Genomic DNA, 22,427 nt, shown 5'->3' with positions numbered 1-22,427 from the left:
ATTTCAAGCTTTCAGCCCACACATGCACATTATACAAGCATTTCATGATCATGCCATCTTGTTGATTGTAACTGTCTGTTCTGGTGGATCTAGCCCACACTTCAAGGCATCAATCCTTTCTGTGTGCGAGTCTAACCCTGATATGCGTGAGTTCTAGTCACAGGCGCCCAATCGGGTCATATAGGTGGAAGTGTGAACTATCTTTTCTCTAACCCACCGTGTGGGTCCACCATAACCTCTGACCACTCATCAGTGGCCAGCTCCAATGCACTTTTCTTTATATCTAATTAGTGCAAAGGAAATAAAATTAATAAATCATTATATAGACAAATTAATGAAAAAGGATACAAATTCTGTTTTTATAGAGTTGTGACAGCCCTCTGGCTTTTATTCAGCTGTCCTCAGCTGAAAATCTTCTTGATATTGTTGTAGAATATTTGGGTAATCCTTCAATTTTTCATCTACCCACTGTGCATCTGTGGTGGGTAGATTCTTGAATTTTAGCAAGAATTTTCGTGTCACAAGGCCACTTCTCGTGGTTCGATCCTTGAGAAACAAAATCTTTTCAGGTTCCAAGAGTTGCTCTGTTTCTTCAACTTCTGGGGGATCTTCAGTAATGGGTTCCTTTGGTTCTGGTCCTATGTAAGGTTTTAGCAAACTTACATGAAAAGCATTGTGTATTTTCCAATGAGTAGGAAGCTCAAGTCGATAAGAAACTTCATTTATTTTCTCAATCACTTTGAAGGGTCCAAAGTATCTACTGGAGAGCTTTGGAAAAGATGAATTTTGACCAAAACCTTGTTTGAGCCTGCTTTTATCAAACTTTAGCAAGACATATTGACCTTTTTCAAAAGCCAAAGGTCTTCTTCGTTTATCTGCTTGCTTCTTTTGTCGCTCTTGGGCAACTTTGATAGTGGCTTGAACTTGATCCATTGCGGTTTTTAAATCTGAAGCAAACTCATCGGCAGCAAAAATCTTATCTTTAGTGCGAATAATTGGAGGAGGAATCACTTTACCCTGTACTATTTCATTTGGAGCTTTCCCTGTGGATGAGTGCACTGTATTGTTGTAAGCAAACTCCAATAATGGAAGATATTTCTCCCATTGTGACTTATGTTCACTAACATAAGCTTTCAACATATCCAAAAGAGTGAGATTCATCACCTCTGTTTGGCCGTCAGTTTGAGGATGAAAAGCTGAGGAGAACTTTAAAGTGGTTCCCAAATTCTCAAATAAAGCACGCCAAAAGTTACTTGTGAATTTGGAGTCTCTATCTGAAATGATCTCAGAAGGCATACCATGTAATCTGAAGATATGTTGAATGAAAAGTCTTGCAGCTTGTGCGAATTTCAATGTTTTATGACATGGAATAAAATGTGATTGTTTACTGAATCTATCAATTATGACCCAAATCATATCATGACCTTGAGGTGTTTTTGGAATACTTGAGATGAAATCCATTGTGATAGATTCCCATAGATCTTTGGGCACTGGAAGAGGTTGTAACAATCCTGGAATCTTCTGCCCATCATATTTGGATTTTTGGCATACCAGACAAGCCTCAATGAAGTTATGTGTATCTTTTCGTAATGTTGGCCAATAAAAGTAGCGCTCAATTGCACTTAGAGTGGCTGCCCTCCCTCTATGCCCTGCATAAGGGGGTTCATGACTTTCTTTAAGCACCTTTTGTCGAACAGGAAGAGTGACACAAAGGCGATTGTTCATGAGAAGGTAACCGTCTTTGATGGAATAATCTGGATGAGAACCTCCTTGCTGTAAATTTGACCAAATTGCTACAAAATCAGTATCTTCATCATAAGTATTCTTCATCGTTTAAAAATCTTCATGATGAGCCACTGTAATAGTTGCAATGCGAGGCACTCTAGAAAGTGCATCAGCAACTACATTTTGTTTCCCTGGAGTGTACATAATTTGAAAATGAAACATAGACAAGAAATTTTCCCATCTTGCATGTTTCTCCTGCAAATGCTTTTGAGTCTTGAAATACTTCAAGCTTTGATGATCGGTTTTAATAAGGAATTCATTGCCTAAAAGATAATGTTTCCATATCTTTAAAGCATGAACCACTGCTAAGAGCTCCTTTTCATAAATGTCATACCTTTTCTCCACATCATTTAGACGGCGGCTTTCAAAGGCTACGGCATGGCCTTCTTGATTTAGCACTGCACCAATACAATCACCGCAAGCATCTGCTTCCACCACAAATGGTTTTACCAGATCTGGAATGATAAGAACAGGTCCAGAAGTAAGAGCTGTTTTCAGCCTTGTGAAGGCTGCCTTCTCTTTTTCCTTCCATTGGAAAGAGATCTTCTTCTTTGTAAGGTCATGAAGTGGAGAAGCCATATGTGCAAAATGCTTGATGAAGCGGCGGTAATAAGAACATAAGCCAAGAAACGATCGCACCTCATGTACATCACGAAGATGAGGCCATTCTTGGATTATCCTGATCTTTTCAGGATCCATCTGAATCCCTTCAAAAGAGATGACATGCCCAATGTAATTTATTTTATGCATGAAAAATTCACTCTTTTTACCATTTACCAAGAGTTGATTTTATTGTAGTAATTGTAGAACAATTTCCAAGTGTTGATGATGCTCCTCTTCATTCTTGCTAAAGACAAGAATATCATCAAAGAAAGTACCGACATATTGTCGATGCTCTCTAAAGATGCGCTCCATCATTCGATTAAAGGTGGCTGGTACATTGGTTAATCCGAAAGGAACCACCAAGAATTCATAAAGACCGTATGAAGTACGGAAAGCAGTTTTGTGTACATCTTGTGGTATTACCCTAATTTGATGATAACCACTCTTTAAATCAATGCGGCTGAAAACCTTTGAGCCTCCTAGACGATCCAAAATGTCGTCAATTCTGGGAATAGGAAACCGATTCTTCACAGTGATTTTGTTGAGGGCTCGATAATCAATGCACATCCTGAATGTGCCATCTTTCTTTTGAACAAGAAGAACCGGTGAACAAAATGGTGAGCTACTTGGCCTAATTAGCCCATGGTTGAGTAGGTCTTCGACTTGCTTTCTGATTTCTTCTTGTTGAGGACGGCTCACACGGTATGGTGCTATATTAGGAGGAGAACTGCCCGGGATAATATCAATATGATGGTCTTCTGGCCTTTCTGGGGGAAGCTGATAAGGAAGATCTTCCGAAAAACAATCTTTATACTTTTCCAAGAGCTGAAGTTGCTCTTGGTTTTTAGCATTCATATTATCTTTTACATCAGTGACATAAAGCAGACAACATTGAACACACTCCTTAATTGCTCTAGAGACTTGCATATGGCTTACCATAGGTATGGTGTCTCCAGAAACTCCAGCTTGGATCTCGTACTTCTTGCCTTTGTTGGTGAGTTCTACCTTCTTTTTCTGAGAGAAGATGGTTGAATCTACTCTATGATTCCAAGGCATGCCAAGAATCACATCGCAACCATCAAGGTCTCCGATACAGAAGGTATCTTCGTCACTGTAGCCTTGAATTTGAAACTTGAGCTTGCCAATGTAGGGTATCACAGTCTTCACTGTGTCACCTTCATCAGCATTTAAAGCTTGGCGAACTTCTGCCGGAGTGTCCATCTCTTCGTTCTTTAATCCAAGCTCTTTAGCTAATTGCAAGGAAATAATATTTTCATTCGCCCCAAGATCTATCAAGAATAGTGCTTGCTTACCTTGCAACTGTCCCCAAGCTTTTAATAATTTGCGCGTCTCTGGAGTGTGAGTTGTGTTTGCAACTACATCACTGATAGCATTGATTTTCACTGGCGACTTAGGCTTGTTGTCAGAAACCTTGCTTTGTCCCTTGTTTGGACATTGCTTCGCTATGTGGCCTGTTTGTCCACATTTAAAGCACTTCCCTTCTTTCATGAAGCGTTGCTTTTCTTCTTTGGAAAATTGCTTTGCTTGTGGATATAGATTGGAGCGAAATTGAGGAGCATTAGGAGGTGCATAGGGCTTCATCTTCTTTTGATTTGATGGTGGCTGCTTTTGCCACTGTTTTTGTCCTTCATTTGGGGCTGAATACTCCTCATCATCAGCTACTCTCTTCTTATCATTCTTTTGGAATGATTTGTTGCCATTGTGCTCCATTTCCCATGTCTCAGCATGGTCAATGAGTTCCCTGAGACTAGAACAATGATAATGATTAAGAGCAGTACGAAGTTTAAAATGCAAACCTCCTTGAAACTTCCTAAGCTTTTCCGAACTGCTGATCTTCTTGAAATGTTGGACCTTCAAAAGTAGCTCCCAAAATCTCTTGGTATAGTCACCAAGTGACTCATTTTTCTTTTGCCAAAGCCGATCCCATTCCATTTTTACATCTCTTTTGAAATGAACAGGAAGAAATTGGCTTTGTATCAGGCAAACAAAGGACCGCCATGATTTTGGGGCAGCATGATCATATTCCAACCCCGTCCACCAAGTATGGGCTAAGTCGGTTAAATGTAAAGCTGCAAACTTAATCTTTTCTTTTTCTTTATACTTGTCACGACCATACAAAATTTGAAATTGACGAATAAACTTCAGAAGAAGATCAGGATTTCGGGAACCATCATACATACTGAACTTGATCTTTTTTTCAAGTTGAGATAGTGACTTAGTCTTCTTCTTCTTCTTATGCCTTCGTCCATGCTCAGATCTTGAGGTTGAAGATGATAAAGTGCTTGATGGGGATGAAGATGGAGACGAGGGTGAAGAATGTCGACGCCTTTGACGATCATGAGGTCTTCCACGAGAAGGGTGTGACTCTTCATTACTAGAAGAGGATCCATCAGAATAGGCGCCAGATGACTTTGAAGAAGAGGATGAGCTTCGACGCGATCTCTTTCTTTGTCTTGAAGTAGAATGGGACTGCCTCTTAGAAGTAGTTGGACTTCTTGATCGACTCCTTTCATTGGTATGGCTTTGTCTTCTTGAAGTAGATGGGCTTCTTTCCTTGAATTCTTTGAGATTCTCAACTTTTTCTAGTTTGAGAAGTTGCTCACGAATTTGCTGATTCTCCTCTCTAAGACTTTGAATGGCTTGAAGGATAGCACTCGATTGATCCATTGAGACTAAAGAAAAAAAATATGCTCAAGCACTCAATGCAAGGGCTGAAAACAAACAAACTTATAGTTGTAAGCACTACCAGTGTTGGGGGTGAGGACCGAGCCAAAGCTCTGATACCACTATAAACGCCCCGAACAACGTAGTATGCTTAACAATTATGATATTCGCTTGTTTTCGAAACTTAATATAAAAGAGAATGAACACTTAAAGCTGAAAGTGAAAATTACTCACAAAATTACAGCCATGAAAATGTAAAAGTAATGGAGACAAGATTGAGGGTTGAAGATGGGCAACCCCCCCCGAAGGAATGTATTTCTGCTCAACCCAAGTCCCTTAGGGAAGAGCTCAATTACAATCAACCTGAGAGTGAGAAGAAGTAATTCTCACTCTCACAAGATCATGCAAAGATGTACAAACACACATGCATTATCTATTATGCAATGATAAAAACTGATTTCTTTACAGTATGAGAGAAGAAAAAGGGGAATTCAGCCTTTCTCCATCGTTGATCAGCAGTACATGGATAGGGCTTGCTTCTTGTAGCTAAAATGGAAGAAAGAGCTCAAGAAGGAGATGCTGTAATGAATTTACAGGCTTGCTGTCTTGTAAAACAACAGTGATAGAAGAGAGAATATGGAGGAATTTGATAATGGAGAAGTGGGGGATGATGATGGGGATGGATGGGGCCAGTTTTTGGCTATCTGTGGGTTCTTTACATGAGTTTACAGCAAAGAAAAATGATGTTGAATGAAGAAAAACGAGCTCTTATTTATAGGAGAGGGGAGAGCTAGTACAAAAGGGGAAAGTGGAGTAGCACAAGACAAGTGTCCAGCCACATGTCATGAGATGTGACAAGTGGTGGGACACTTGGAAACTTGTGTGACAAGTGTCTTGACACTTGTCTCTTCTCTATGGCCTTCCTTTTTGGGTTGAATACTGTCACGAATAGAAACAACCAAATTTAGTAAGCACAGTCAGAGTACAGAACTTACTATTTTTAGAATGACATCCCTATTTTTTAGGACTAGCATTTTTAGGCTAATTCGAGGCTCCTAAAATTTAGGGACCTCCTAAAATTTAGGGATCTCCTAGAATTTAGGGACCCCCCCAATATGGGTATCATATGAAAGCTTTTTCCGTGTACATCGCAAAAATGGTATCCGAATCTTCATGTGACTTTCCTATGCAAAGAAATGTGCATTTCAAGCTTTCAGCCCACACATGCACATTATACAAGCATTTCATGATCATGCCATCTTGTTGATTGTAACTGTCTGTTCTGGTGGATCTAGCCCACACTTCAAGGCATCAATCCTTTCTGTGTGCGAGTCTAACCCTGATATGCGTGAGTTCTAGTCACAGGCGCCCAATCGGGTCATATAGGTGGAAGTGTGAACTATCTTTTCTCTAACCCACCGTATGGGTCCACCATAACCTCTGACCACTCATCTGTGACCAGCTCCAATGCACTTTTCTTTATATCTAATTAGTGCAAAGGAAATAAAATTAATAAATCATTATATAGACAAATTAATGAAAAAGGATACAAATTCTGTTTTTATAGAGTTGTGACAGACACTCTCAGACATTGTTTCAGCCTGCTGTTTACAACAGACTGTGCACAGTTTCCAGCCTCTGATCGGTGGTACACTGCTGCGTTTACCAGTTTCCAGCCTCCAAACTGCTGCATTTTGGTGATTTTGGTGACCAGCCTGCTGCCATTCACTATTCAGCACTCCTACACTCTTACTGGTGGTCACAAACTTGGGATCCGTCTTCAATGGACGTCACACTCCAACATTGCTCTGTCCTTGAGCACACTGTACACTCTTACATTCATTTACAGCATTCATTCACTTCAGAGTTGTGTTCTCTCTCTCCCTTCTTCAGTTTGTGTTTGAGTTTTGAATTTTGCGTTTAGGGTTTGAGTTTTGCCCTCTGTGTCTGTGTCTGTCTCTTTGTGTTTTTGTCGTGGTCGTACACTCTATGTGTCCTCACTGCAAACCCTAGCAGTTTCCTTCACACCACCTCCACCACCCACGAAGGCATCACAGGCTACACCACCCAAGATACCACAGCCCCCTCACCCACCCCCTCCTTATGGATCCCCCCCAACCCTATCCCACAACCTCCCCCTTCCAGGGCCACCCACCCACCCCTCCCACACACCCGCCTCATACCTCCGATCACCCCACCATCCCTCGATCTTCCTCCTCCCCACCATCTCCCCCGTCGATCAATCCCCCTAATCCTCACCTAGTACATGTGACTCCCCCCCCCCCCTTCCCACAAGGGGTGACAAGCCTTACACACCTATATCTTCTCCTCACCACTTTAGCCCCCCCTCCCCACATAGCCACTAGCTCATCTGACCTAGTCGCCAGTCACATTTTTCCTAGACATGCACAGCTGCTCCCACAGGAGTTTTTCCACAGTGGTCCGTGATCCTACTTGAGAGTTGCGGAGCACAGAGAGTTTCCACTACCTCTAGAGGTAGGGATCTTCGTGGTCCGCAAGTCAAGGAGCGACAAGGTCCATTTACTAGCACCATTGGATGGGCCAAACTATACTTTCTTCTTTCAGACCTCTCATTCAGGAGATTGGACGATGACACAGATAGAGGAGGAGGTGAAGGGCCAGTTTGCAAACCACATCTCCCAGTGGATGGGAGAAGGAGGACTATCACTCTTTTCCCAGCCAGTGGCCAAGGTGCATGATGGACATTATCTGGTGGGCTGGAGCCGAGGTCCCACATCTGAGCATTATTATTCGAGCCCCTCCACAGTGGAGAGCATCGATGGATGTGATTGAGTGACCCCTCGCACAAGCTGCCCACTTCTACCATTGTACAGAGTCATGCCTCTCAGCCTAGCTGATAGATGCCCCAGTGGTACCGCCTAGAGCATCTATTACCCCCATGGTCCACCCAAGAGCCGCCATGGGGGAATGGAGTTCACCTTCTAGGCTTGCGGCAAAGAGCATTCCCATGCCCCATAGCTCTTCTTCTTCATCAGCAACTTCCACACCGAACAAATGCATGTTTGGTCAGTCACAAGCGTCCCTATGAGCTTACACCTAGCATCCTAGAATGTGAATAGCCTCCACTACAGTGGGGCATGTGGTTCCAGGAACTTGATTGTTCAGCAAGAGTTACAGCCTACCCTTGCCGGACGGATCGACATCTTACTTTTGCAAGAGCACAAGCTCACCCTTGCCTAGGCCCATCGGGTAGGGAAGGTACTTCCAAGCAACTCACACACCTACTAGGTGTACTCCATCGATGCCCACAACAGGAGTGGAGACGTATGCACCTCTATTGGCCCGAGGCTTACCGCCCGTGTGTGTGACCACGGGACGATTGTGGAAGGGAGGGTCCTATGGATTAAACGAACATAGGGGACTCATGCCTTGGAGTCATCAATGTCTATGCTCCTACGGAGGTTAGGGTATGTAGCAGGTTCTGGATGGAGATTGCAGCATGACTTCCAGAGGTGGGTCTTTTACAGAGACCGAGTATCGAGTAGCATCTTCTACCACTTATGAGACCATTTGGCTTCAAAGGTTATTAGAAGGGTTTGGTTGTCCACAGTCAAGGGCTACCACCCTACTATGTGACAACGAGAGTTGCATAGCCTTGGCACGGAATCTCGTATTTCATGTGAGGATGAAGCATATCGAAATGTAATATCACTTCATCCATGAGAATATCTTGGATGGGCTGTTCTTCATCGACATTCCAAATCCTTGAGCCTTATGCCTGTCCAAGATCTGAAAGGGCGTGTTAGAGATTTGGTTACCTCCAAGATGCCATGGTCAAGTATATCTTGCCCTCATGATGAGTTGATGTTGGAGAGAGTGAGACTAGCTCTGGAGATGTTTTGCACTGCAACTAGAGCCAAAATCAACTTGCGAAAGTTGGTTGGTTTTCTTGCAGACCTGGACTCTAGCACAGAGGGGCGTCCACTTGGGGTTCAGATGGGTGTGCAGGGGACAGACCATCCGATACCTAGGGTTCCAGGTTGGGCTCGATATCACTCTTGCCCGGCAATTTCTTCCAGTTCTCGACTATATCAGGCGAAAGCTGACTACTGGAGTACTGTCTGCCTTTCCTTAGTGGACTAAGCCTTGGTGATCAGCCAAGTCCTCCTAGCGGCGGCTTGGTACATAGCCTTGTGTTGGTGCTTCTCCTTGTCTTGTGTGGTTCAACTTCGCCGCCTAGTGCGGAATTTTCTCTAGGCTTGCTCAGACGATTCCAGGGATTCTCGACCAAGGTGGCATGGGCGACCATCATCTGGCATCGGTCAGAGGGAGGTCTTGGGATCATAGACCCAGAGTTCTAGAGCCACGCCCTTTTGGGCAAGCTAGTAGTCCGTGGGCTCACACCAGGAGGGAAGACCTGGAAGGTCCTTTTGCAAGAGGGTCTCCAAGAGTGCAAACCGAGGCTTGGTGGTGGTTGAAGGCCATCCTTGAGATGGATCTTCACGACTGCCCAAATCACGCCACCCAGATCTTCCTTCCTCCGCAACCCACTTTGTGTGTGGCAAGGCCTCCGCAAGGCCCTAATTCAGAGGCCCCCAAGATGCCACGAGGAGATAGACCACCAACCGGTGGTCTAGAACCCCCAGGTCAGAGATCGGGACAGGATACAAATTGGCGAGTCCCCCCCCACATCTAGTGGGCTGGATGGAAGGTTGGCCCTACTCGTACTATCAGGATGTGGCGAGAGGTGTACAGGATGGTGGACTAGGAGGTGTTGCAGCGGGCATCAGGCTGTCACCGAGGAGCTGAGCTGAGGAGAAGGGAGATTGACTCAACGATCCCTTACGAGTGGCTTGACCCCCCGATCCGAGAGCCGATGGAGCCTGGTGAGGTGTGGGCCGCTAGATTCTCACCGGCAGGTATCCCCCTACATGTGACAAGTAGAGTGGGAGGCGCCCCCTATGGGATTTTCTTCACCATACAAGATGGGGGGGCATTTGGTTCTTGATAGAGGGTAGCAGGATGAGAAGATCATTGTCCTTCCTTGGAGGAGGATTCGTGTGGTTGGTCTCCAGTGGAAGACCACTTTTCACTTGCTTTTCATGCAAGTTGAGAGAGATTCAGATGTTCATACATTCACAGCCTATTGTACATATTCTGCTTTCTATATTCAGCATTCATTCTCTACAAACTTCAACATTCTTCTCTCTCTCTCTCTCCCCCCCCCCCCCGGTGTTGATTTCTTTCTTTCATTCAAGTCATACACCTCTGCACCATTGCACTTTGACACTTGGCACCACCTATTCCAATGCATGTCCTTCCCAATCTCCTAGACAAAGACAAATATCGATGGCTCCAATTGGGTGATCTAGTCATGCAAGATCGAGTATATTCTTCACAAACTTGACCCTAGGATTTTGTAACCCTCCCTGCCCCATTGTGGATCCTCAAATTGGGTCTACATTGGATTCCATAGGTTTGGGGGACCGGCTCAACTCCCGAGCTCATTCCTTCCTCTACATGATCTGCCACAATTCAATTCTCATCCATGTAAGATGCATACGTAAATCCTCCAAGGTTTGGAAATAATAGTCCTCTCTTTATGAGGTTGAAACCTTTGTGCACAAAACTACTCTTGAGATGAAGCTATGACAGCTCTATGCCGCAAATTCCCCGACCATGAAGGATCAATCACAAAGATGGAGGAGATCTAGGTTGAGCTTACATCCCTTGGAAAGCATGTTCCATCGAATGACATGGTTGCAACTCTATTGTCACATATATCACCCCCAAAGTACAATGTCTGCTACACTAGTTTTCTCACTTCTTATGTTCAGGACACTATCACCTACAAGGGGTTAGTCCCTGTGATTCTTGAGCAGGATTAGCAACATCATGAGATAGGATCAAGAGGAGAAAGATTCACTAGTCATGCTTTTGCAGCTCGCACATTATCAAGGAAAGGACAAAAGAAGAAGAAGAAAGGAAAGAAAACTTAAGTTGGAGCCTTCTTCTAACTCAATTACTAACAAAGAGGACAAGCCAAAAGGTTTTCCCAAGTGTCCACACTACAGAAAAACTTAACATTTCCCAAGAGGTGTTGGAAGTACCCTCACCTTCATCCTAGCGCAAAGGATGGAATGAAGGGGTCTACGTCTTCATCCACATTTGCTCCCATTGTTATGACCAAGTCAATCTTCCCTAACATCCATTAAGTGGAGAGTTCTCCTTTGGCTTTCTCATCTTCATAGAGGCACTGGCTCATGGATAGTAGTGCTTCAAGTCACATGACTTACAAGTGTGATTGGCTGGAGGATTTGTGTCTCCAAGAGGGTACCATCGCCATTGGTGACATTTCATCAATGCCTATGAATGGTGTGGGCACTATGCTGATTCTACACTACCATCCATCTTTGAGTTCTATGGTGGACGTCCTCCATGTCCTAGATGGGGATTCCATCTCTTCTCAATCTATAGCCTTGCCCACATTGATACATAGGTTATCTTTACAAATCGGAACATCTTTGTAGAGAACACTACTGCAAGAATTGTTCTTTGGACAAGTTGTCACAACCATGGGCTTTATCAACTCTATTCCCCTTCTATTGGGCAAGGTCCTTAGCATCTCACCATTGTTGAGCTAAAAATGAATTAAAAACTGATTAGCTCTTCAAAATAGCACCAAAACATGTAAATTACCAAAAGTTTCAATAAACAATGCACAGTCTTAGAGAATTTCTCTGTCCCATAAGCAAAACCCTAGTTTGGGAGGATCCTTCTATATGTATAAATAGATAAGCTGCCCACCATTCAGCTTATCCTTGTCTTGCAGGTTTCTTTGGCCATCATGCCTCTTTCACAAGCTGCCCAACCTCCAATGACTACTAGTACATGGTCCTATTGCTACCCCTGATCAGTTGCCATGATCTTCAAGCGATAACATTGCTGCATTTACTAGTTCCAGCCCCAGAGACTGCTGTGTTTTGGTTTCCACCCTGCTGCCCTTCCATTTCTGGCATCACCTTGATTTGTGTTTGCATCTATAGCAGGTCATTTTTGTATTTTAAGCACTTTTCTTCATCAACATCTCCTCCAACTGGTGGTTACTGGCAACCACACTTGGGATCCATCTCCGGTGGGGACAGCACACATCAACACCTCCCTCGACCTGCTCAACCCACTCCCACGAGAGCCATCCACTATTGGACAGCTTTGCCCTTGAGCATTCTATACATTCTCTCATTCATTTATAGCATTCATTCATTCACTTCAAAGTCCTCTTTCTTCTCTATTTGTGTTTTTACATTTTGCGTTTTGCATTTATTGCGTTATCGCATGAGTCATTGTGTTTCAACCATGTTCATATATTCTGTGTTCTCTCTGTACACACCCTAGCATATCTTCACATGGTATCAAAGCCGCTACTCTTTTAAAGAGTATCCTATGGTCTTGTGGAGGCTTGGTTTTGTGTGAGATACACAGACAACACGTAACCAATTCACAATGTCTCTAACTCCTTGTTCTTGAAATCCCAAAGTGTCCTTTCAAGCTTCTCCATCACTAGAGACCCAAAGGAGGTATTATGGACTTCACAAGGAAGACGATGTTTCACCTTTATCTTCACTTTCTTCACCTTTTCCTGACTTCATGATAGATGAGGAGTTTGAAGAATTCATGCGCCACAAGTATGGTCCAACTACCTCCCTCCTATCAACTTTTATTCTACATCTAAACCAGTTTGGTGAGGCTCACCACCTCTCCAACAAGAGGGACATACAGCATTTGGGACAACTGGTGAACAATCTTTTTCATCTCAACCAAGCCCAATGTCAAGTTCGTATAACCCCTTTAAGCCATATGAATCAAAACCCTTCCCTACTTTTCCTTTTGGTGTGCATGATCCAAATATTATTCCATATGTCAATTTTAATGGAGGAGGCTCTAAACATAGATATACATCTATAGGCATACCTAGTATTGTATCTTCTATTTCATTTGAGGATGCAAGTTGCCAATTCTCTTTAACACTTCCTTTCTTGTTGAGCTAAAACTGCATTAGCTTGACTTTAATAGCCCCAAAACACACTTAATTAATAAAGAAACCTTATTATTTTAAAGGAAATACAATCCTAGAAAATAATTGCGTCCTACATGCCAAACCCGAATTCGGGTGCCCCAAACTTTCTATAAATAGGCATGCAGTTCACACAATTCACCACTCTACCTTAATCTCGTTTTTGCAAGTTTCAGGAGCCATATCTCTATTGCCCACACCCTATTCGTGGAGGACATCGTGGTTAGACCTTCCCCTTGCCGTATGCTATTCTAGTCTCCGACTCCACCTGTTGGCTATCGCTTTCCTCCTGTTGGTTGTTGCCTGCATCTTGGAGCTGCCACTTGTTGATACCAGGAGCTATCACCTGCACCCTAGAACTTGCATTCATTGCTAACATCATCAACTAGAGCTGCCGCCATTAGTCACACACTGTTGCAACCTGTCAGACATTTGTGTTTGCTGAGTTTCTCTCTCCTCCAACTATCGCCTACACTTCCTGCACAATCGCCTACAATCTCCAACTATTGCCTAGTTTTTCTCTCTCCTCAGGTACCTCCATTTTTAGTATTTCTCTTCTCACTACCTGTCTACATCACATCGAACCTCTTTGGCTGTGGTTGCTAATGTTCAACACACGGAAGCTACCTTGCTGTGTTTCAGGATACATTTCGGAATATGACACACTCTCTAGCTCATAATCTCTGCCTTGGTCCCGGCAATACAAGAGTTCGAGATTCAGTATTCACTACATAGTGTATTTGCTGTATAAGCATCATATATTCAATAGTCATTCACTTCATTATTCATTGTGTTCACTATCTGTGAGTTACCCTAATCCTTATTGTGTTTTGTATTATCAATTTGTGCTTTGTCATACAATTGGTTTTCTCTTATTCATCTTTAGAGCATCTCTGCACATTGTATCAAAGCTACGTACTCTCCGAGAAAACTTGACCTTTGATCAAAAAGCTCATCCGCAAAAGTAAGAAAACAAAAGGATCAAATGACTTCAAATGCATTCATACCACTACTCTAGTCTCCATAGCCAAACATGGACAGAAACAATCATGAGTGGGCCTCCCAACTTGCTATTGCCTGTTCTAACATGGGTGGAGAATCATCAAACTACTATAGAGTCCAAAGACCATATCAAATCTTCGCCATTGAGTATGATTTCAACCTTATGCATAGGACTCAGCAAGAAGTTAAAGGTAAGCATGAGTTATCTCCTTTAGATTTGGTACATAGAGCTAATGATCTTGCAGAACCTTCGAAATCTCCACTACAAACTGGCCATCCGCAGGTGGAACCTGCCTTGCATTACGCTCCACTTTCACACTACTACTTTTCTCCAATGCCAAGTATGAACCCTATTATGTCAAATTCTATGCCAAATGATTCAGTATTACATAATTTACCTCTATGGCATTACATAGTGGACCATGTGGTCATTATGCGACATTTGGACAAGGCTATCATGTCCCACTACCTCCACCTCTACCTTTAGTACCATATGGAACTATTGCAGTTTCAATGTCTCCACATCAATCAGCACTCATTGGACATTAGTAGCTTATTTCTACATGTCCACAATTACCCCCTTCTCCTCCCCATGCACCACCATCTTTTCCTCCACCCTACCCCAATAGTTATGTTACGCACAATGGTTTGATCAATTTCATGACATGTCCTCAATAGAAGAGACTCTTGTTCCTTCTTCTCAAAAGGGGCAGCAAGGCAAGGACAAATAAAACTCAAATCAAAATCAAAATCAAAACAAGGTTAGTGAATCCCAAGGAACCACACAATCTACTCTCAAACCTAGATGGCAAAATATACCTATGAAAAATAGGTATTATCAACATTGTCAAAAGGCCGGCCATTACGAGGAGAAGTATTGATCTAAGGCAAGAGGCACACCAACCAAAATCCAAGAATCAAACCCCCATAGCCCAATCAAGTAACTCCAACAAGAAAAGCAAGATGGTGACAACCCCCAACAGGGGCAATGCCATCATTCAGCCATCACAATCAGCAAACTACTCAACTCCAGAGGGTTTATCTAACCGATCTGCAGACGCCCACATCATCCCTAGAGACATCCAATGCCAGTCTCATTAACATCTATGAGTTGCCTCCCAAAGAGGTGACTGCAAAGGCCCACTCATCACAACTCAGCACGTCAGCACTTATTTGGCTTGTGGACAACAGAGTCACTTAATACATGACTCCTATAGAGGACATTTCATTTCCCGAGCCCTGTGGTCAACAAACCGTCACCTGTGTAGTCTTGGTAGGTCAAGATGCACACCCTTTGCTCTATGCCCTAGCTGCTTTGGGATGGGATGCCTTGAGATAAAAGAAAATCAACAAAAGGGCTTATTGCTCATGGCTCAGTTTTGGACTTGAGAGGGGATATTGAGCTAAATATGCATTACCCTAACTTAAATAGCCCCAAAATATGCTTAATTAATGAAGAAACCTTATTATTTTGAAAAGAAATGCAATCCTAGAAAGAAACAATGTCCCACACGCCAAACCCTAATTTGTGTTCCCCAAACTTTCTATAAATAGGCATGCAACTCGCCACTCTCCCTTAATCTCATTTTTGCAGGTTTCAGAAGCCCTCTCTCTATTGTCCAGGCTCTATTATCCACACTCCGTTCATGAAAGACATCACGGTCGAGCCTTCCCCTTGCTGCATACTATCAACTCGTGCCTAATTCCAGTCTCCAACTCCACCTATTTGCTCTCGCCTGCACCTTGTTGGAGCTATTGCCTGCACTTTGGAACTTGCATTTATTCCTAACATCATCAACTAGAGCTGTCATCATTACTCACACATTGTCACCACCTATCAAACATTTGTGTTTGCTGAGCTTCTCTCCTGCAATATCCGTCTATACTTCCTACACAATCACTTATAATCTCCAGTTGTCGCCCAATTTTTCTCTCTTTAGGTACTTGCGTTTTTAGTATTTCTCTCTCCTCCTTGCATATGTGCATCACATCCAACCTCTCTAGCTGCATTTGCTAGTGTTCGACACATGGAGGCTACCTTGCTATGTTCCAAGATCCATTTCAAATACAACACACTCTTTAACTCATAGCCTTTGCCTTGATCCTGGAGATACGAGTTCGAGGTTCAATACTCACTCCATAGTGTGTTTGTTGCATGAGCATTCTATATTCAGTAGTCATTTATTTCATTATTCATTGTGTTCACTATCTCTAAGTTACCCTAACCCTAACTGTGTTCTGTGTTATCAGTTTATGCTTTGTCGTAGAATTGGTTTTGTGTTTTTGGTATTCAAAAGCATTTCTTCACACTCCTATCCCACCCATATCTCCCAAATCTCTTTCTCTTGCAATCAATAGTCTAGGTATGTACTCCACTTTTGCATTCAACACACTAGGAATTGGGTCTTTTATCTCTACTCTTAGTTCCTTCTCTCTCTCTCCAACCTATGTCATCTATCCTCCAGTGAAAGCCACTTTTTCACCCCAATACATTGTTAGGGGAAATGCCACCCTTTAACAATGTGCCTTACTAACACCTGTGTTTGTTTACCCTAGGACAGTGGTGATGGGTATCCCTCTGACTTCCCCCAAACAATCACTCCCTCATCTATAGACCTCTCAAACGTATGAATTTTCATCCTCTACTTATGATGCATTGTCACACACTCCATGGTTCACTCCCACACAAGGATTTCCATACTTTGCCCCATGTGTCCCTATCCCTCCTCCATTGGCTACTCATGCCCATGCCTAGCCAATCCATTCCCACTTTTGGATAAGACTCATTTTAACTAAGAATGCCTTCATGGATAAGACTCATTTTAATAGATCCAATTTCACTACTTGTTCAAACTCCATGCAACAAGTGCTTAAATCTCAAGATCTTTGGGCCCTAGCCATTGATCTAGAGCCTATACTAAACCCTAGACTAGCTCACCCAGATCACATCTGTCAATGGAGAGCTCGCAATGCCACAACCAATACTGAGTTAATGCAAGGTTTACTTACTAAGTTACACTCTCAGTTACAACATTTTTCCTTCGCATCTAAGCGTTGGTATCATCTCATTAACTATTGTTCAACACAAGATCGCACTCGATGCATGAAACTCCACTTTGAGCTTCAAGAGTATTCCATCAAGAAAGAGGATGATCTGAATGTCAAGTTGGCCAAATATTGCCAATCACTTGCTGAGTTTGCCACTGCTAGCTCACTAAAGTCAAATGACAATCAAGTTATATTCTTCTTTAATAAGCTTTTTGAAAAGTATTTTCACTTCATCAAGCACATTCTCTCTCGTTGCCCTGATTACCAACCTTCTATGAGTTCAAATGTCAATTCGTACATTATGCAAGGCTGTATGATCAAGTCCACAAGACACCAAGTTTGGCAAATGCATTAATCATGTCAATATTGTTATACATTGGATTTTTCATTCCACTTGCCATACCCGGATACATTGGTTCTCCCCATGCCCATGGCTGAAGCATTACCAGCCCCTACTCGGAAACCAAACCACCACCATCACCAAAGTATGCTAAGTGGACCACATTAACATGCATGCCTTGTTGTCCAAAAATTGTAGGATTGGCACTTCCAAGTTGGCCTTACATATGCATCAACTATCCCACTGGCATCATTTGCTTGTGCTCATTACCTACATTTGGAACGTTACGCTACTGCATTGCTTCTTCCTTTGGTACATCCTATTGTTCTAAAGCTCTTAAAGGATTTCCTCTTCTTGTCTTTGCCACCCTCCTTTGAGGAGTTCAAAAAGTGCATAAACCTAGGATCATTTGCCAATTGCACAAACATTTCAGCTGTTTGTCCTCGGTCAACAAATTCCTCTTCCTATTACTAGTCATTATCTTCAAGAGGCATAGAAGGACTTGCATTTTGGTCTAGCCAATATTCTCCACTTGTTGCCCATGTTGTGTACCTTGCCCAAGATCGCAAGCATTGCATTTTCCCCTCCATTATGTGCATTTTCAGACTAAAAGGCACCATCACTGCTTGATCACATCTCACTATACAAAGACATGCTTTTTGTAATGCACTCAACCACAACATCAGCCCTCCTCCGAATGGGTGGTAATAACTTGATTAAGCACTAATTACAGCAAGCATAAAATTCACACGAACTAAAATGCAAACGTTACCACTTAATCTTGGAAATTAAACACCCAATTGACCCCAAAATTGGTGCCCCTTGCAGTATTTCTTTAACATGTATTGCTAAAGGTTGAAATACACTAAGCCAACCTGATCTCCTCTTGGATTGCTTGGGGATTGGCATACAATTGATCCTTGACCGGTCAAATGTAGCTCCAAATCCAATTGGAATGGTTGACTTCTTCAAATTTTTGGCAATTCCTCAAATCCCAACTATTGATTTTAAGTACTTTAATAACTTGGGCAAAACTTGGAGTGGCTAACGCCTGATTTCTATTGTAAATTAGGATTTGCAATAGCAAAACCACAATTATTGTTCGCCAAGGCCTAAAAATGGCTGAAATTTGTTAAGGGATTTCTTGTAGAGGAGAGAGAAATCTCTGATATCTATTGTGAGAAAGTGCTCAAATTTGCTACTGCCCTGTTGGGAATAATTGAATTACAGCAGCTCATTACCAACAAGAGCTCCACATGCAATCTACTTCCCCTATGGACCCCAAACTTATTGTCACCTGCCTATGACAGCCTACAAGGGTTGTCACTTGCCTTCAATGGCCTCCCCATCAGTTGGCAACAGCTCTCCAATAGTCTCCACTGGCTGGGCTAATCAACAACGGCTGGAAAATCACAACAACAGCTCTCTCTCCTCTTCTCCCAACCTCCACCATGTTGAAATGAAGCTCCAACAACCTCTTTTAGCCTTTCCCTCACTTGCATGGGCAATTATTGACAAGTGATAGCCTTCTAAATGCATTTTTCAACTATTTAATAAATTTTCACAATTAATAACTCTGAAAATTAATTTAGCCATTTGCCCCTACCCAAAAAAACTTGCAGTGCCCATCCAAAACTAAATTGGCTAGGCCATTTTAACTCCCAAGTGGTCCGATGCATGGATTGACCCTTAGCTAGCATTGATTTATTAATTAATTCCTAGTCCCTAATGTCACCACTCACACTTATCGGTCAAATAAATGCCCTAGGCCAAAATCGACACCAAGCACCACCTAATACCTATCTAGTATAGCTTATTACAACTTTGGCCTTTGGTACCAAAACTAATATCTCAGAGTCCTTGGCCTAACATTGTGGCTTAACTCGCTTGCACAACACATGTGCACCTCACAATTAAACATTTTATCAATAACTAAATCAATGGTAAGCAAAGCATTAAAATTTCACATCCTCATGACATCAATAGGGGAGATTTCTCACCCCATGAAGAGAGACAACAATACCAAAGACCATTGGTGCTAATGCTATTGTACAAGTGGACCAACGGAGACCACGACATCCCAAGCTTGCAAGTCAGAGAATAAAGCCAAACCACTGTAAGATCTAGTGTCTCCAAAAAGCAGATGTAGCTATTCTATCCATTCCTTGAGAACCACAGCCAACACATGACAACAACATAGGAGGGTGCCAAGAGGCAATAGAGATGGAGTGAATCCAAATGTTGCAATCATATTGTCAATGTGGTGAGTGTTGTAGGCCTTCAACAATGTCAATACTCACCTAGGCAGTGCCGATTGGTTGTCAGGTCCCAACTCTTTAATCCAATCAATCCAGTTAATAAGTGGACCTACATTACATAGTCTAGAAACAAAGCTTACATCACATTGCAATGACAAGTTGGTTAAATTACCATTGAATTTTAGACCAATGGGATTGCCTACCTAACAACTTACCCATCATTTTGGGAATTGAAACTTATTAGACGCTAATGCAAGTGAGGGTTCAAGCAATGTTATCCCATTTCAAGTCTCGTTGAAACTCCTCACATCACTAAATCAAGTCTAGTCAAATATATGGATAGTGTATGCCAACCTACAAATAGAAAGTCTCAAACTTCAGCCCAAAACAAGTGACATCAAGTTGTGTGACAATGAGTCATTGCATGCTGAATGTGAGTTTGTTTTGTGGTATAGTGTGTTTTGGTTCAAAACAAGTGAGATCAAGCTTTGTGAGCATGAGTCATTGCACGCTAAATGTAAGTTCATTGTATGGTGAAGTGTCTTTTCCTTTGCATTTCCAGACCCAATGCTGATCATGCATGTGTACTCATGTCATCCACCACATTCGAGTGCTTAGTGCTTGTCTATCATCATCATCTGACATCCCCGTATAGAGTGTATGGGTGACAACAAATTACCTTGGCAAAAAAGTTTCTCTACACATGACAGAAGTGAAATGAGAGAACTGATGTACCAGGCAGACAAATCCACCACAAAAATTTAGTTTGTTCATGTTTGGGACAATAATGTCCTCTACGTTCATTTACATGTTGCTCAATGCAAATCAGCACAAATACCAATCCTCTTGAAGCAACTCTAGTACTCTTGTTGGCACCTCTATTTATTAGCTTACGCGACCAAAAGAAAGCGGTTTAAGACTGCGCATAAAATCAGGATGACTTAGTCCAAAACTTGTGTCCTTAGATACATGTGACTCTGTGAGCATCCGACTAGTGCCCCTACAAACTTTGAAGCAGCGGAGAAGTTGATGGTAATAGGAAGGCTCCAAAGGTTTGAATGCATAGGTTTATTTGAATGAATGAAAGACAAGGGCAAAAATAGGGCATATTAAGCAAAAAAACTAGGAACACTAAAGATCAAACCTATGCAGCAAGCTGAAGTAAACATGGCCGGCTTCAGGAATGGAATAGTTGAACACGCCATCAGTATACTGGCTGCACTTTTATTACATATAACCCTCTAGTTGAATGGTGCGACGACCATTGCAAAGTCCATTTTTCTATTTGCACACAGGGCTTCACAGAGTGCCTCGAAAGTAGACGACTGCTTATACTGGACCATGGCAACAGCCTGGCCAAACTACATCAACACATGCAAACAAAGCCTCACAATGTACAGAGTCCCATTCAAGCTACGATAATGGGTCTAATCATTTGAGAAAACGCAACTGTTATGGTGTATCCACGTTGAAATATAGCATTGTGAGCAACCAAACATAAACAGATTGATGACAGAAGGCTCTGCATTTGACAGTCCTGGAGTCGAATTCATTCAATCCCAACTATGTGCAGCAAGACAAGGCAACATATTGTAAAAGAATTATCTTGCATATACAATTGAAGTGGATGAGACTATGACCAAATTAATCTCCACAGCTGTTACCTTGGCACAAGGAGCTATAAGTGTTCATATATGGAAGCATGCTTCCAATTGTCATCGTGCGGAATCAGAGTGGCACCCACGTTACACACAGGGCTACGATTTAATTCAATGGAGTGCAGCACATCATTTCCCCACCATTGAAGAAAATGCGCCCTTTCCGGATTGGAGCAGAGCTTAATAGCTCACAACGCATGCTCGGTGGACCGAATGCGGGCGGCTTGAACTATCGGGAGTTCAGGATTATGATTGGAAAAGGACCTCAATAATGCTGCTGCTTTGAAAAGCTCTTATTCACTGTATGCTCGCAGCTCTTTCTCCTGCAGCTCTGCAGTAATGCACAGCAGGAGGCAAAAAGAATGCGCATGCTTAAGGCAGAGGCATGGATAGAATACACATCGGGGCGGCAGCAGAGATTATTTGGGGGCCAAATGATGAGACATCAGTGAATAAAGAAGCCTTTCTTCCGCCTCTCACAAACACCTGGCGCAGCGGCTTCGCTTCTTCGTTATCCCACAGTTGGAGATATTTGGGCGCCGTTCACCTGCTACAGACCTTCCGCACCCGGAACCTTTCACCGCCTCTTCCCGGTCACCATGCTGACGTGGCCTCTCGTTTCACCCTTAGTGCCGCGTCGCACCGGGGGCGAGTGCCGGGAGTGCTGACGGCCCACCACCCGCCGCCCCCCCCCAAAAAACTGGGACGTGGTCGTCCAATAGTGGGGAAACGGGACCCCCAATCATTCGCGCCCCTGCACTAGCGCACACCATTTCGTTCTTCTAGCAAGGGCTAAATGCTACTAGGCGCTCCGCGCCTAGAATTGCCTTGGCGCTTCGCACCGGGGTGGGCGCGATTTTTGCGGGGGGGGGGGGGGGGGGCGGGTGCCACGCGTCCCGCCCCCCATCTCTCCTTAACTAATAGTATAGATGTAAACTTGCACAATGAGTTTTTTAGACCCACTTCAATTCCCACAATATGAGGTTGGTTAC

General features: G+C 43.0%; 1 protein-coding gene across 2 annotated transcripts in view; it reads right to left on the bottom strand.

Moving 5' to 3' along the window:
- Nucleotides 1–21,957, bottom strand: part of LOC148014327 (sodium-dependent phosphate transport protein 1, chloroplastic-like) — a 66,618-nt gene extending 44,661 nt beyond the window's left edge. Inside the window, exon 1 of one of the 2 annotated variants that reach the window (XM_087666201.1) lies at nt 21,442–21,957. In XM_087666201.1, the coding sequence (XP_087522327.1) occupies nt 21,442–21,496 (55 nt within the window). In that variant the 5' untranslated portion in view covers nt 21,497–21,957. The remainder of the gene's footprint in view (nt 1–21,441) is intronic. The other variant, XM_087666200.1, reaches the window with a different exon arrangement.
- Nucleotides 21,958–22,427: the final 470 nt, after the last annotated feature.

Source organism: Lygodium microphyllum, chromosome 25 (genome assembly GCF_053477565.2).
Source record: "Lygodium microphyllum isolate KBCC chromosome 25, Lygodium_microphyllum_v1.1.10, whole genome shotgun sequence".
Taxonomy (NCBI): domain Eukaryota; kingdom Viridiplantae; phylum Streptophyta; class Polypodiopsida; order Schizaeales; family Lygodiaceae; genus Lygodium; species Lygodium microphyllum.
This window is presented reverse-complemented; position numbering and strand designations above follow the sequence as displayed.